The 16,621-nt window shown below is 40.5% G+C and overlaps 1 protein-coding gene across 3 annotated transcripts in view; it reads left to right on the forward strand.

The window, feature by feature from the left end:
• The window catches only part of NUFIP1 (nuclear FMR1 interacting protein 1), a 51,049-nt gene that overhangs the window by 6,594 nt on the left and 27,834 nt on the right, over positions 1-16,621 (forward strand). For all 3 annotated transcript variants that reach the window (XR_009451339.1, XM_059684681.1, XM_059684680.1), the window contains exon 6: positions 8,991-9,083. Coding sequence is in view for 2 of the 3 variants with exons in the window: in XM_059684681.1 (XP_059540664.1) it covers positions 8,991-9,083 (93 nt within the window). In the remaining variant the exon portion in view is untranslated. The remainder of the gene's footprint in view (positions 1-8,990; positions 9,084-16,621) is intronic.

The following is a 16,621-nucleotide window of genomic DNA, read 5'->3' on the forward strand; positions in this document are numbered from 1 at the left end:
CTTGAGTGTGGCTCTTCCTAAGCCTTGGGGTACCCTAATTAAGTTAATAACAATGTACCTACCTATATAGTTTAAAAAATTTGGCTTAAAAGAAATTTCAGTCGTTGTACTGTTGATATTTGGCTCTGTTGACTAATGAGTTTGCTGACCACTGCCCTAGCTGATTTGGCTCAGTGGATAGAGTGTTAGCCTGTGGACTCGGGGGTCCCGGGTTCGATTCCAGTCAAAGGCATATGCCCGGGTTGCGGGCTCGGTCCCCAGTGGGGGCGCATGCAGGAGGTGGCCAATTGATGATTCTCTCTCTATCTCTCTCTCCCCTCTCCCTTCCTCTCTGAAATCAATAAAAAAACATATTTTTTAAAAATGACTTATAGGCTTTATAAATGTAAGAACTATCTTTTACATGGTTGTTTATACTCCATAGTGCCATAGATATAAGGGATCTTACAAATGTTGATATATATAAATGGAGCTTGGAAATATTTTTATTATGTGTATACTTCTATTTTGCTACATATAAGTAAGTGGTTGGAGAAATCTTGCTGAGACTTTTTGTTGTTGTTAATCTTTACTTGAGGTTATTTTTCCTATTGATTTCTTAGAGAATGGCAGACAGGGAGAGAACGTGAGGGAGGGAGAGAGAGAGAGAGAGACAGAGAGAAACATTGATGTGAGAGAGACACATCTATTGTTTGCCTCTTGCACATACCCCGATTAGGCCAGGGATCAAACCTGCAACCCAGATATGTGCCCTTGACCGGGAATCAAACCCATGATCCTTTGGTGCAAAGGGCGGACACTCTAACCACTGAGCAACATGTTAAATTCATGTTTTAAGCTATACTTTTGTTATTTTTAAAGAAATTGGGCAGAAGAGAGCCCATGAATTCATTTTGTTTGGAAGTATCTTACAGCTCATTTAGACACCATGAGCAAAGCTCGCCCTCCCGAGTTAAAAAAATGTATAGATGAGAATTTATCGTTGAAATCAAATGGTGGCAGACATGTCCAAGGAATATTGTGGGAATTTGATTCCTTTAGGAATCTTGTGATAGATTAATGTGTGGAGATGGCAACAGAACAATACTGGAATGGTGGTAATATGAGAAAACGTTAGCAGTCTTGGAACGTGTATAAAGAATGGCTATATTCACCAGAGAAATCAGCTGCTTCCACACGCTCCCTCTCCACAGCACTTGTTTTATTACAATGCAATGTAAAAATTGAGTCCTGTCCATTTTCACATTGAACTTTGGTTAAACTTTTATATTGGTCAAAAGAAAAAAATAGAAATTGGGCAGAAATGTGTTTATCTGATTAATAATTATGGTTGTAAATTAGTAATATAACTAATACTAATTAAATGGCTGTGGTTTTGAACATTAAATTCTCACTACATTGGACAATCATTGAGACAAATCAAAATGATTGTATTTGAATGCAGTACTTTCTAAAGTAGCTTTCCCCATAGGTCTGTGAACTATGCCCTCTTGTGGTGTTGTGCAACTAGTGCTTTAATGGGAAAAAAATCTACTGTTAGAGAAACTGAGGAATTTTAAGATGCAAACTAGCTTGGGTATCATGTGTTAATATAAAGTCCCTGATAGAAGACTAATTTGATTTTCTAATGTTAGTGAAAAATCTCAGCAAACCTTGCATTTATGTTATTTTGTGAAATCTTTGAATATTTTCTTAACAATAGTTTATCTTGAAAATTAGAGGTAAACATTCAGTATTTGGAAAGGCAAAGATTTTACTATATATGGCCAAAGTCACTGAAAGTAGATAGGTGTAGACTTTTGCCTTGAATACTCTCACTCATGAGATGTAGGATAATTGTACATGATGTGCCCATGAGATTATAGACAACTGGAGCATTTTTAAGTTTAGCCATCTACACTAATAAAAGAGATAAAAGAGAAAAATGGTAATTGGCGTACGACGATACCCTTTTCATTGGCTAATCAGGGCTATATGCAAATTAACTGCCAACTAAGATTGGCAGTTAACTGCCAACAAGATGGCGGTTAATTTGCATATGTAGGCACAATGCAGGGAGGCGAAAGGGAAAGCAGGAAGAAGCCCCCTGCCACTGACAGTGATCGGAAACCCAGGGGGGAGCTAAGAGCTGGGGGGCAGGGCAAAGGCGGCCCTGGGGCCATGATCAGAGAATCAGGTGCCTTTTCCGCCCTGGCCAGTGATAGCAGGAAGTAAGGGTGGAGCCAGCGATGGGAGCTGGACACGGTCGAAGCTGACAGTCCCGGGAGCTAGGGGTCCCTTGCCTGGGCCTAAAGCGGAGTCCACGATCGCGGGGCCGCTGCAGCTGCGGGTCCCCGCTGCCCGGGCCGGACACCTAGGCCAGAGGCGTTAGGCCTGGGCAGGGGTGGAGCCTGCAACCGGGGGAGCTGGGGGTCCCCTGCCCAGGCCTGACACCTCTGCTGGAGGCCTCAGGCCTGGTCAAGGGGCCGATCTGGTGATTGGTGATCGGAGGATGATGAGGGTCAACTCCTCTGGCCGAGGCATCAGGCCTGGGCGGGGGACAGAGCCGAGGATTGGGGGGATATGATGGTCCCCTTGCCCAGGCCTGAAGCCTGGGTCAGAGGCATCAGGCTTGGGCGGGGGGTGGAGCAAGCGATCAGAGGGAGATGGGGGTCCCCTGTCCAAGCCTGACACCTCTGGCGGAGGCGTCAGGCCTGGTCAAGGGGCCGATCAGGCGATCGGATGGTGATGGGGGTCTACGCCTCTGGCCGAGGCATCAGGCCTGGGCAAGGGGCAGAGCTAGCAATCGGAGGGGCCTGGGGGTCCCCTGCCCAGGCCTGACGCCTGGGCCAGAGGCATCAGGCCTGGGCAAGGGGCCGATCCTGCGATTGGAGGGTGATGGGGGTCAACGCCTGAGGGCTCCCAGTATGTGAGAGGGGGCAGGCTGGGCTGAGGGACACCCCCCCCCCCCACACACACACACACACACAACCAGTGCACGAATTTCGTGCACCGGGCCCCTAGTCTATTTATATAAAAGCCTAAGCGACCATCACAACCGAACGGACGACCAAACAGGCTGTGTGAGGTGACCAGGCCGGCAGGAGGGTTAATGAGGGATGACCAAACGACCGAGCAGCAGGCTGCGTGGGGCCACCAGGCCGGCAGGGGGGTTAGTGAGGGGCGACCAAACGACCGAGCAGCAGGCTCCGTGGGGTGACCAGGCCGGCAGGGGGGCAGTTGGGGGCAACCAGGCCAGTGGGGGCGGGGGGGCAGTTGGGGGCGGTCAGGCCGGCAGGCAGAGGCAATTGGGGGTGATCAGGCCGGCAGGGGGGCAGTTAGGGGCGATCAGGTAGGCAGGCAGGTGTGTGGTTAGGTCCAGGATTGTGAGAGGGATGTCCGAGGGGTCCTGGATTGGAGAGGGTGCAGGCTGGGCTGAGGGGACCCTCCTCCCCCCCTCCCCCCGCCTCCCCTTGCACAAATTCCATGCACCAGGCCTTTAGTGTAGGGATAATAATGTCTGGTCAAAGGATACTTGGAGTCTCTGGAAGGCAGGTCATCAATTCATTTTGAAAGGTTTGTAAGAGGTCTAGTTCCTGCCCCCTCCTCTCCATTTATTTTAAGGTATGTTATACATACAGTGAAACTCCCCTCTTGAATGCATAGTTCTGACAAATGTGTATATCTGTATAATCACCACAGTGAAGATAAAGAATAGTATTCTGTCACCCCAAAACATTCCCTTATCGCCTTTGTGGTTGACTTCTCCCCCAACCTTCAGTCCCTGGCTACCACTGATCTGTTTTCTGTTCTTATTTGTATTTTTGCAGAATATTATATAAATGATATCATACTGTCTGTAGCTTTTGAACTCGTCTTTTTCACTTAGCACAGTGCATTTGAGATTCATTTCTGTTGTTGCATATAGCAGTAGGTCATTCCTTTCTATCGCTATTGTTCTGTCCCATATGGGTGTCACATATATGAATATACCACAGTTTGTTTATCCATTTCCCAGTTGAGGAACATTTAGGATGTTTCCAGTATTTGATGATTACGAATAAAGCTTTCACAAACTGATGTTCATATTTTTGTTTAGAGCGTGGGTTTTTATTTGACTTAGGTAAATACTTAGGAGTTGTATTGGTTGGTGATATGATAAGCATGTTTAATTTTATAAGAAACTGCCAAAGCTTTTAGGAGGTGAGGTTTAAAATCAAGATATGCCTAGTTGGGCACGGAAAGCATTCACATTACATAGGATGGCTAGGATGCAGTGGTGCTTGTATCAGTTAAGATTGTGCTCCAATAAATGGAACAGCAATCTTACTACTGTGGCTTAGACAAAGATGTTTATTTTCCCCAAGTAGAAAAAGTCCAGAGCTACTGTTGCTGCTCAGCAGCACCATTAGGCACAGTCTCTTTCTTGTTACTCCTTAGTAGGTGGTTTCATTTTCATGTCCACCAGGAATTTCCACATATCCAAATATTAAGCCCACTTTCTAGGCAGAAAGAAGAGAAAAAGACAAAAGGCACCCATAACCCAGTTTGCCCCTATTTATTAGGAAAACAATAGCTTTGTTTTTAGCTCCAACCAGGAGACTTCCATGTAGCTCTCATTGAAGTAGGTTGCTTGGCCACCTTTAGTGACAGCAAAGTTGATGGAATATTCCCAAACAAAGGAAAGGGGAGAAGAGGGAGTAGCATTTTCCCAAGTGCTTGGTGGGATTGTTGAATTTTAAAACTCTAAGACAGCGGTTCTCAACCTGTGGGTCGTGGCCCTTTTCACAGGGGTCACCTAAGACCATCGGAAAACACATATATAATTAGGTATTGTTTTTGTGATTAATCACAATGCTTTAATTATGTTCAATTTGTAACAATGAAATTGGGAGTCACCACAACATGAAGAACTGTATTAAAGGGTCGCGGCATTAGGAAGGTTGAGAACCACTGCTCTAAGAGCTACTTGAAAGCATCTCTATTCTGAATAAGTGATAGATGAGCAAGTGTTTAGTATGCTTATTGGTGATTCTTTTTGTGTAGGATAGGTGGGGGTAGAGGGGAGAGAGACTAGTTGTAGTTTCTGGAATGTAATCTGAAGGTATCACTATGACAGTGAACAGAGTAACTTGAAAGAAGACTGGGCAGCACCTAGGAGTGACTAAGGAGGTTACAGATTTGTGAAATTATAAAATGCTTAAAGAGAATGAGGATGACAATTTTGGATGAAGTTTACTTATACCTATAATATTGCTTTCTAACAAAGTGTTCTGAAATTGTCTTTTGGTGCTTGCCGAATTCATCTGAAGTTCTTCCATATCTTGTTTTTCCACTTGCTCTTTAACATAGTCAGAAATTATTTATATAAGTGTACTTTATTAGTAAAAAGTATGATAAACATTTCTTTTGGCATATTTGATAGATTTCTCAAAAATACACTAATATTCTCTCCAATAGCAGTTTTTAAAAACCTATTATGAAAATATACTTACTTTTAAAATTTATATTACCCTTAATTTAAAAAAATGTTATTTGAACTAAAAAGAGTACATTTCACATTGATATGGCAGAATAGTCCTTATGTCTTGAATTTTATCTTTCTTGTGAGAGCTACATTCTTTCTGAGGAAGCCATTGTATTTTTTGATAGGCAGGAAAGAAAGACCCTGTTCCACAACTAACCTGCAAAAAAAAGCCAAAAACAAGCCAGTTCTTAATTCCTGACCTATGAAGTAGAAATGCTTTTTTTACTTGGCATTAGAGAAAATGAGTGGTAGAGGTTTATCTCCTAAGCCTCTATTTTAGAAACACTGAGACATGTTTTCCAGCAGATGGGAATCCACTAGGTGGCGTAGTTTTGTGATGTTTATTTCAGCAGTTGCTGTAGGTCAGGAAATCCTTTGAAATTGTGTCCCCAATTATTTCAGAATTCCAACAGAGGGGGCCTGCTCCTAAAGAATGCTACATTTTTTTTGAAGTTCAGAAAGACTTTGAAATAAAAATATAGTTGTAGGGCTTGTGTTGAAGCAGTTGTGAGTCAGTAAGAGTAAAGAGGAATTGTGTTTTTATAGAGAACAGGATTAGAGGAGAAGTCACTAAGTGGGTGGTGATTTGGGGATAAGGAAAAGATTTAGAGCATAATGTAACCAGAATGATGTATGCTAAAATTATGGTTGGCACAATTTTGCCCATTTATTGACTCTAGTGCTTAAGGATTGTCAGTGGAGGTGTAAAGAGAAGGTAAAGAGGTGAGATGAAATGAATCAGGAAGAAGAGAGAAAAAGGGCTTATGGTATCAGGGCCAGTTCCTCTTGGGGTATTGGGGAAAGATGGAAGTACAGGAAGAAAAGAGATTTTAGCAGATAAAAATAGAGAAACCAATTGTGAAAATACCACTTATTCCAGTGTTTATAACTTCGTAATATCCACTCTTTAACAGGAGATATTGGGCTAAGTTTTATCTGTACGTAATTGTGCAGTGTAAGACAGTTTGTGATATTTTTCAACAGAGATTGAATTGGTTAATTCAGCTGTACTTAGGAACCTGCCCTGTGGTTCTAACTTCATCAAAGCTCCAGGCTTATCTTTATTCTTATATCTCAGTATTACGTTGCAGGAGCGGATTTCTGATTGTTGTGTGTGTAACTCTGTCTTATATTTCTGTATTCCTGTTTTGGAATAATTTGCTTTCTAATACCCTTGTTTTCCTTAGTCTTTAGTCTCTAGGTTCTGTGTAAATAAGAATGGTATAAATTTGGGGCCAAGATTTTATTAATTTAAGCACTGAAAAATAGAATCTTATAGCTTTGCAAGGGATATTGAAAGATCCCTTATCTTTAGGAAAGTGATTCTTGAATATGCCAGAAAGAGAAAGTGAGCTTTTTAAAAAGACTTCCACCAAAGGAGTTTCCACAATTTCTTGATGTCTCATATAAGGGATTCATTTCACATCTCACCTAAACCACTTGTTTGTATGAGGAAGCCTCTCCCACTCTAGTCAAGCACTATAACAAACATTTACACTCTTCGTTATTGAGAATCTCTTAAGTAGCATCTGCTTGTGTGTATGTGGTACACTCAAGTACCACATCTTATTGTTTAGCATATGGCCTAACATGTGAAGGGTCTGCAGTACTCAGAAGAAAAATGATGAGGAAACATAAGTAGTATGAATAAGTGAATTTCAGAGATATGAAGGGTGTTGAGTAGCTGTGAGTTGTATGCCTAGACACTGGGGCCTGTGAAAGTTATCACCTCTTTTCTCATTGTTTCTGCTTTTGTAAATTCTCTTTTCAGATTGAAAAAGCTACCATCCTCTCTGTGAGATTGTTTATTGTCGCGTATCTTCCTCTTTTAAAGGCTGCAAATAATTCCAGTTCTTTTCATCTTTCCTCAGAGGTTTTATTTTTTATCCTGCTAATCATCTTTGAGTCCCTTCTGAATCCCTTCCAAGTTTTATTTTTCCTTAACCCTCCTTTTCAGGTTAGAAATACGAAACTGGACACAGTGCCGGGAGTTTCTAACCACTTTGGAGTATCGTGAGAGGAAGATTTCACGCTTGAACATGTGCCAGAGGCCATTTCACATAACCTTAGATTATGTTTGCTTTCCAAAAGTGTCGTCTTATGGTACTGACTGGCTGTCAGATTTTTATCTCCTTATGACCTTGATCTTTTCCTCTTATGTTTATTTATAGCTTGTGTATTCATCATCTTTTATTTATGGAGTTTATTTTTCTTAGCCGAATAGATTGCTTTGCACTGTCCTCATTGAAATTCATTGCCTTTTTTCTGATTAGTTTGCCACTTAATGTCATTTCAATTCTTATCTTCCAACGTGGCCAAACAATAGGCTTCATATTGGCTGTGTTACTCAAGTCAGTGATGCAGGTTTTAACAAAAAATAAATACAAAAGGAGGAGGTAGAAACAATGCCGGAATAAGATTTGTTGATGTTTCTTAAAATTCTCTAATGAGCAGCTTGGCTGAGTGGTAGAGATCTGTTGTGTTCTCCTCCTCCTTTCACCACCAGAGTTTGGTTTCTGCATCTCTACACAGCTGTGCCAAGGAACAAAGAAAGCTTTGTCAGCATTTTATCTTGCACACTGCTGTCAAACTTAATCTTAATCACTGCCTTGTACATATCTCTCCCTGTTCATAACTTGCAGTGGCTCCCCATCTCCACTGAATTAAATACAAACTTCCTAGTCTTCCATTGAAGGCACATTTTGGCCTCAGCCTCTCTATCTGGTCTGATTGCCTGTAACTATGTTTCATGCAGAACCAACCACTTGTCATTTCCTGGATCTCTCTCACACTTTCTGAGGCCTTGGTTAGTCTGCATTGTTTGCTCTGCTTAGAACACTCAAAAGCTTTCCTTTCTGATTTCTGTCAATTAATACCATTTAAGACCAATTTCTTTCATGTTCCTTTCTTTCTGGATTTCTCTAGCTCGATATGATCTTTTCTTCCACCCTCCAATTTTTATATTCTTCAGGGGTAATTACTATATTTTGCCCTTTGTTAAAGCTATTTGTGTGCTTTTCTTATCCTACCTGGTAGACTATCTTTTTTGAGAACAGTCTCTTCTTCATCATGATAACTTTGGATGTTCCTACTATGTATTTGCATAACTGATTACATATTTTTTTCTACAGGTACGTACACACCAAATAGATGAATTGGACCAGTTTGAGCACAATGTGTGATATATTTGATTTAAATTTTAGTGTAAAGCTCCTTACCTACTCACAGACTGGTAACAAAATTTGTGGACTCACAGTTGGTCTACACTTTGAGTAGCATTGTTATAGTCGACTGTTTTCCCCTTAAAAAGGTTCTAGAAGGAGGAATTAAAGGTGTATATAAATTTTATATGAAGGTTTATATAAATTATCATTTATCGTGTTAGTCCTTAAGCCAAGATTGATAAATACAGCAATTGCTTGATAGTGTACTTAAAGTTGTGTTCTAAAAGTCTTTTTATAATATTTTAAACTTTATTTTGTAGAAACTACCCAACTCTGGCCAATATTGAAAGGAAGAAGAAGTTAAAACTTGAAAAGGAAAAGAGAGGTGCAGTATTGACAACAACACAGTATGGGTAAGTTCCTTAAAATTGCTTGCATTCTCACTGCTTATTTTAAACATTTATACTTATAAATAAAAAAAAGAGCGTATACCAAAATCTTAAAATATCTACACTGCTGATTCTAGAATATTTGCTTTTGTACTCTTTTACTTAAAAATTTTTAAAATAGTAATTGCCCTATATTTGTATGGTTTTCAGAAAGATTTATAGTAAGTCTTTTCTGTCTTTGTCTCACAGCTAAACAATTCTCCTTCCCAAAGACAATCCATTTTATCCTTTCACAAATATCCCATATGTATATGTATACAGCACATAGATAATAATCTTTTTTTCTTTTTTCACACTATTCTACATCTTGGTTTTTAGCCAAATAATATACTTGTAGATTGTCCCATATTAATATATAACAGATTTCCTCATTCTTTAAGGATGTGTAGGCAGCGTAAGGATATCCCACAGGGTCGTTTTTTGGTAACTATTGACAGACACTTAAATTCTTACCAATCCTTTACTAATAAAAAGTTGGCATTATTGTTCTATACATACATTTTACACATGTTCAGGTATTTCTGAGGATGGATTCCTAGAAGTGGATTTGCTGAGTTAAAAGATATGTATATTTGTAATATTGATAACTAACTGCCAAATATCTATCATAGAAGCTGTTCTAATTTACTCTTCTACCAGCAATGCATGAGACACCATATTTTCACTATCCCTCACCTTCATAGATTTTTTTTCAGAATTTTTTTCATTTTATTTTTTAGTGAAATATATTTTTCATATAAGTAAAATATACAAATCTTAAATGTACAACTTGATAGATTTGTGTACACACATACACAAACAACTATACACCTAATAATGCATTTAGGCAATTTTGTCATTGTGTGGACATTTTAGAGTGTATTTATGCAAAGTTGAAAGTATAGTATGCCTACTACACACCTAGGCTATATGGTATAGCTTATTACTCCTTGGCTACAAACCTGTACTAAATACCGTAGGCAGTTGTTAACACAATGGTAAGTATTTTATGTCTAAACATAGAAAAGGTACAGGAAAATACTATATAAAAGATAAAAAATGGTATACCTGTATAGGGCACTTATTATGAGTGGAGCTTGCTGGACTAGAAGTTACTCTGTGTGGGTCAGTGAGTGAGTGGTGAGTGAATGAAAGCCTAAGCCATTACTGTATACTTATAATTCTTATGAATTTATAATGTTTATAAAACAATTTATAAAACATGAGATTAAATCAAGCACAAGAGAAAATGATCAGTCAAGAGATGCAGTAAACATGATATGTATAAGGCTCTACTAATGTAACACAGTATACTGTTTTATAGCAAACTTTTTTTATAAATAGAGTGTTCTAAAATAACAAAAAGTATAGTATAGTAAAAAACAAAACAAAAAAAGTGTCATTTTTACCATTCTTTTGTGTGTAATTTCAAAATAACTTTATGAGATTCATTTATATTGTGTGTAGCTATAAATTTTTTATTTTTATGGCTGCGTAAAACTCAATTGTGAGAATATATATCTTCTCACTGTTAGACATTTGGATTGTCTCCAGTTTGGGCTTTATGAATAAAGCTGCTATGAACATTCTTTTACATGTTTTTTGTTGATGTAAGAACTCATTACACACACACACACACACACACACACACACACACACACACACACACATATATATATTAGAGGCCCGGTGCATGAAATTCATGCACTGGGCAAGAGAGGGGGGGTCCCTCAGCCCGGCCTGTGCCCTTTCACAGTCTGGGACCCCTCGGGGGATGTCTGCCTGCTGGCTTAGGCCCAATTCCCCCAGGACCTAAGCTGGCAGTCAGACATCCCTCTCGCAGTCCAGAACTCCTCGCTCCTTAACGCCCGCCTGCTCGCTGCTCCTTACCACTTGGCTCGCTGTTCCTTAGCGCTGCCGCGGAGGCGGGAGAGGCTCCCACCACCACCACTGTGCTTGCCAGTCGTGAGCCTGGTTTCTGGCTGAGTGGCACTCCCCCATGGGAGCGCACTGACCACCAGGGGGCAGCTCCTGAGCGTCTGCCCCCTGGTGGTCAGTGCGCATCATAGCAACCAGTTGTTCGGCCAGTCGTTCCACCGTGTGGTCAATTTGCATATTAGGGTTTTATTATATGGGACTAGAGGCCCAGTGCATGAAATTCATGTAAGATTAAGGCCTTCCTTCCCCCGGCTGCCGGCACTGGCTTCCCTCTGGCACCCGGGATCCGAGCTTCCCTTGGGATGCCGGCAAGCAGCTGGGACCCGGGCTTCCCTCCCAGCCCCGGCTTCGTCTGGAAGGATGTCTGGTCTAATTAGCATAATAAGCTTTTATTATTATAGATAACTATATACCTTATGTGCGCGTATGTGTATTTGTATATCATATATACAACGCACATGTATACATATACTAGGTCATAAGGCATTCATGTATTTAGCTTTAATAGATACAGCCAAATAGTTTTCCAAAATGGTTGTACCAGTTTACACTCCTATTAACTACATCTAATTGCTCTGTATCCTGGTCAGTGCTTGGTACTGTTACACCTTTTTGTGTATTACCATTTCCTCATGACTAATGATATCGCACACTTTCTGATACTCTTATTGGCCATTTTTGTATTCTCTTGTGATACACTATTTCAAGTCTTTATCCAGATTTTAATTGGCTTGCTTTTTTTTTTTAATTAAATCTTTATTGTTCAGATTATTACAGTTGTTCCTCTTTTTCCCCCCCATAGCTCCCCTCCACCCGGTTCCCACCCCATCCTCCGCCCTCACCGCCCCCTACCCCCCACTGTCCTCATCCATAGGTGCACGATTATTGTCCAGTCTCTTCCCGCATCCTCCACACCCCTTTCCCCCCCTAGAATAGTCAGTCCACTCCCTTTCTATGCCCCTGATTCTGTTATAATCACCACTTTATTCTGTTCATCAGATTATTTATTCACTTGATTTTCAGATTCACTTGTTGATAGATGTGTATTTGTTGTTCATAATTTGTATCTTTACCTTTTCTTCTTCTTCCTCTTCTTAAAGGATACCTTTCAGCATTTCATATAATACTGGTTTGGTTGTGATGAACTCCTTTAGCTTTTCCTTATCTGTGAAGCTCTTTATCTGACCTTCAATTCTGAATGATAGCTTTGCTGGATAAAGTAATCTTAGTTGTAGGTTCTTGGCATTCATCGCTTTGAATATTTCTTGCCATTTCCTTCTGGCCTGCAAAGTTTCTGTTGAGAAATCAGCTGACAGTCGTATGGGTACTCCCTTGTAGGTAACTGAGTTTCTTTCTCTTGCTGCTTTTAAGATTCTCTCTTTGTCTTTTGCTCTTGGCATTTTAATTATGATGTGTCTTGGTGTGGTCCTCTTTGGATTCCTTTTGTTTGGGTTCTCTGAGCTTCCTGGACTTATAAGTCTATTTCTTTCACCAGGTGGGGGAAGTTTCCTGTCATTATTTCTTCAAATAGGTTTTCAATATCTTGCTCTCTCTCTTCTTCTGGTACCCCTATAATTTGGATGTTGGTGCGCTTGAAGCTGTCCCAGAGGCTCCTTACACTATCTTCGTATTTTGGGATTCTTTTTTCATTTTGCTTTTCTGGTTGGGTGGTTTTTGCTTCTTCGTATTTCAAATCTTTGACTTGATTCTTGCGATCCTCTAGTCTGCTGTTGGAACTCTGTATAATATTCTTTATTTCAGTCAGTGTATGCTTAATTTCTAGTTGCTCCTTTATCATAATCTCGAGGGTCTCACTAGATTTCTTGAGGGTCTCACTACATTTATCAGCGGTTTCTAAAAGTGTGGTTTTGAACTCTATATCCAGTAGTTTGCTTTCCTCCATTTCTGTCATTTGTGTCCTGTTTCTTTGTCTCCGCATTTTTTATGCTTCCCTGTGTTGGTAGAGTGGCTTTGTGTGCTAGGTGTCCTATAGGGCCCAGTGGCTCAGCCTTCCCAATTACCTGAGGTGGACACTCTTGGTGCACCCCTTTGTGGGCTTTGTACACAATCTTGTTGTAGTCTTGTTGTAGTTAAGCCTTGATTGTTGTAGGTGTCACTGGGAGGAATTGACCTCCAGGCCTATTGGCTGTGAGAATCAGCTGTGTCTATGGTGGGAGAACTTCTGTGCTGAAGACACCCTTATGGAGCAAGACTTGCTTCAGTGGGGCTTTGGTGCTCACTGAGTCTGCCCCTGAGTGTGTCCCTTATGGATCTGAGGAGTTGTAATATGGATGGTCCCACTCTGACCACTGGGTACACTGGCTCTTGGATCTAAGGAGGTGCTAATTTAGCCTCTGCCTGAGGCTACCCAGTAGGAGCTATGAAGAGATTTGCAGATTCCTCTTCCTTGTTTGGGGTTTGGAGGTGCCCAGATGAGGCCCAGCTGTGAAGCAATGCAAGCTGCTGTGGGGCCTTGGGCCTTCTCTTGGAGGGTCTGGGTCTCTTTGACCAGCTCCAGATTGTTAGGTAATTTTCAGATTGCAAAGGGCCAGGCCTTTCATATGCAAAAGCCTCTGACACAGCTTGGGTGGGGCGGGGTCTCAAGGAATCAACAGGGTGGAGCAAGCAGCTATGGCTGATCCTCAGGCCTTCCCTAAGGGGCCCTGCGTCTCAGATTCCCGGTAATCGCTGCAAGCACCTCTGAGAGAAAGCTGCCCTCGAGTTCGGAGTTCTGCCCGCTGCCAGACAGTCCACTTTCTCCCTGTATGAGTCCTGGGTCCCCAGAGACTTCCCAGAACTGTAGTTCAGAGCAGTCAGGTGCTTGTGGCTCCCTCCCGATTCAAAAAGACAGCTGCATCCTCAGTCGCCAGCCCTTGCTGCGTGCGCCTCCGTATCTCTGCATTTTACTTCTGCACCTCCTCTGAGTCTCAGTGTGCTTTTCTCTTTCCTTCTAGTTGTAGAATTTCCAATCAGCCAGCCTTCCTGTAGTTCTGGATGATGTCCGTTTTGTCTTTTAATTGTATTTTTGAATTTGTTGTGGGAGGCAGCAATTTCCGGTGTTTACCTATGCTGCCATCTTGGTTTTTTCCCTAACAGTGCTTTCGTGCTTTTCTTGATTTGTAGGAATTATTTACTTACTAGTAAATACAATCCTTTTTGGAGTAGAATATATGTATTGCCCTGTTATCTCACAGTTTGTGTCTTGCCATTTTGCTCTCTTAATGGGTGTCCTTTAAAAAAAAAGAAATACAGTAGTTGCCCAGCTAACAAGGCTCAGTAGTTGAGCGTCGACCTATGAACCAGGAGGTCACAGTTCGATTCTTGCTCCCCTGGGTTGTGGGCTCGATCCCCAGTATGGGGGCATGCAAGAGGCAGCCAAGCAATGATTCTCTGTCATCGTTGATGTTTCTAATTCTCTCTTCCTCTCCCTTCCTCTCTGAAATCAATAAAAATATATTTTAAAAAATACAGCAGTCAGTTGCTCAGACATCTGGGGATAGCTGTGGTTCAGTTAGACATATCTGCTGATCTTGACAAGGCTCAGTTAAAGGTGGGTGTTGATTAACTGATGGCTGATCTAACCTGGCTGATGACTGGGATGCCTAAATCCAGGGTGGGGGACGTCCTGTCCAAGGCCTGGATGAGGCCCGTGAAATCATTTGGTCTGGCCCTGCCAAGACATTAGGGGTGAGTTAATTAAATGTTTGCCCAAATATAACAGACTAATTTTTAAGTTGATAATTTTGTATGGCCTGTGAATGATGTTAAAATATCCAAATAGCCCTGGCAGAAGAAAGATTGCCCACCCCTGGAATAGTTACCATTAGTTTTACTGTTTAATTCTGTAAAACATTTATAGAACAAATATCATTCTTAGAAAAATCTCCCAGGAACTAGAAAATGAGGAAACACTTTGTAGCTTGTTTAAAGAGGCCAGTATAATCTTGATATCCAAACCTAGTATTACGATAAAGGCAAATCACAAGCAAATATCTTTTAAGTGGAAGCATAAAAATCCTTTAAAAAATGTTAGCAGCCCTAGCTGGTTACCTCAGTGGTTAGAACATTGTCCCATGGACTGAAGGGTCTCAGGTTCCATTCCAGTCAAGGGCATGCACTTCACCTTGGTTGCAGGCTTGATCCTCAGTCCTGGTTGTGGCTTGTGGCATGTGCATGAGGCAACCAATGGATGTGTCTCTCTCACATCTGTGTTTCTCTCTCTCTGTCTCTCCCCCTCCCTTCCATTCTCTCTAAAAAAATCAATGGGAAAAAATATCCTTGGGAGAGGATTAACGACAACAACAAAAAAATGTTAGCAAATCAATCTGGCAATATGAGAAAAGGATATACATCATTGCCAAATGGGATTTATTCCAGGAGCAAGATTAGATTTGGTGTTTGAAAATCAAAAGTTCTTCACTACATTAACAGAATGAGGGAGGAAAATAATGGGATTATCTTAATAAAATAAAAGAAATTTATATAGTTTAACATCTGTTCATGAAAAAGAAACTCTAAACAAACAAGAATAAGAGATAATTTCCTTAGTCTAATAAAGGATGGCTGCAAACAACCTACAGCCAAATCATACTTATTAGTGAAATACTGATCATTTTCCCCCTGAGGTTGGAAACAAGATAAGGATATCCATCTGCTATTCCCACTTTTATTCAGTATTATATTGGAGATCCTAGGCAGTGTAGTAAAGCAGGAAAAAACTGTACATATAAAATTTGAAAAGAAAGAAGTAAAAGTGTCAATTTTTAGAGTTGACATGATTGTATATGTAAAAAAATCCAAACAAATATGCAATTAGAATTAATAAGTGACTTTAGCAAGGGTGCCAAATATATAGAAGTATTTTTAAAAATCAATATATTAGTAAAAATAATATATTCTGTATATTAGCAGTAGAATTTAGAAAATTAAATTTTAAAAGATACTATTTATAGTAGCATCAAAATATATACCTAAGACACTATCTAACAAGAGATTTGCAAAACTTCTATAATGAAAACTATAAAACATTGCCCAGAAAAATTAAAGTCCTAAATAAATGGAGGGGATATATAATGTTCATGGACTGAAAGACTCAATGTGATTATATTAGTTCTCCTTAAATTGCTCCTAATGAAAATCCTAGCAAGTTGGATTTTTTTTTTTTTTTTGCAAGGGTATGGGTGGTAGGATGGTGAAAGAGGGCAGAACTGATAAACTTTAAAATTTATGTGAAAATGCAAAAGTTCTAGAATAGCTGGGAAAGTTAGAGTGATAAAGATAGTGTAGTGTTGGCTAATACCACAATCTCAGATCTATGTATACTGAGATACTATAGTCAGAACAATCACCTGACTATGACAAAGGTACAGTATGATGCAATGGAATATGGATAGTAGTTGTGTGTGTATGTGTATGTGTGTGTGTGTTTTGTTTTTGTTAATCCTCACCTGAGGATATTTTTTCCATTGATTTTTAGAGAGAGTGGAAGAGAGAGAGGAGGTGGCTGGGAGGGGCAGGGCAGGGGTGGAAAGGTGTGTGAGACACATCAGTTGATTGCCTCCTACAGGAGCCCCACCTAGGGCAAA

This window comes from Myotis daubentonii, chromosome 2, assembly GCF_963259705.1.
Source record: "Myotis daubentonii chromosome 2, mMyoDau2.1, whole genome shotgun sequence".
Classification (NCBI taxonomy): domain Eukaryota; kingdom Metazoa; phylum Chordata; class Mammalia; order Chiroptera; family Vespertilionidae; genus Myotis; species Myotis daubentonii.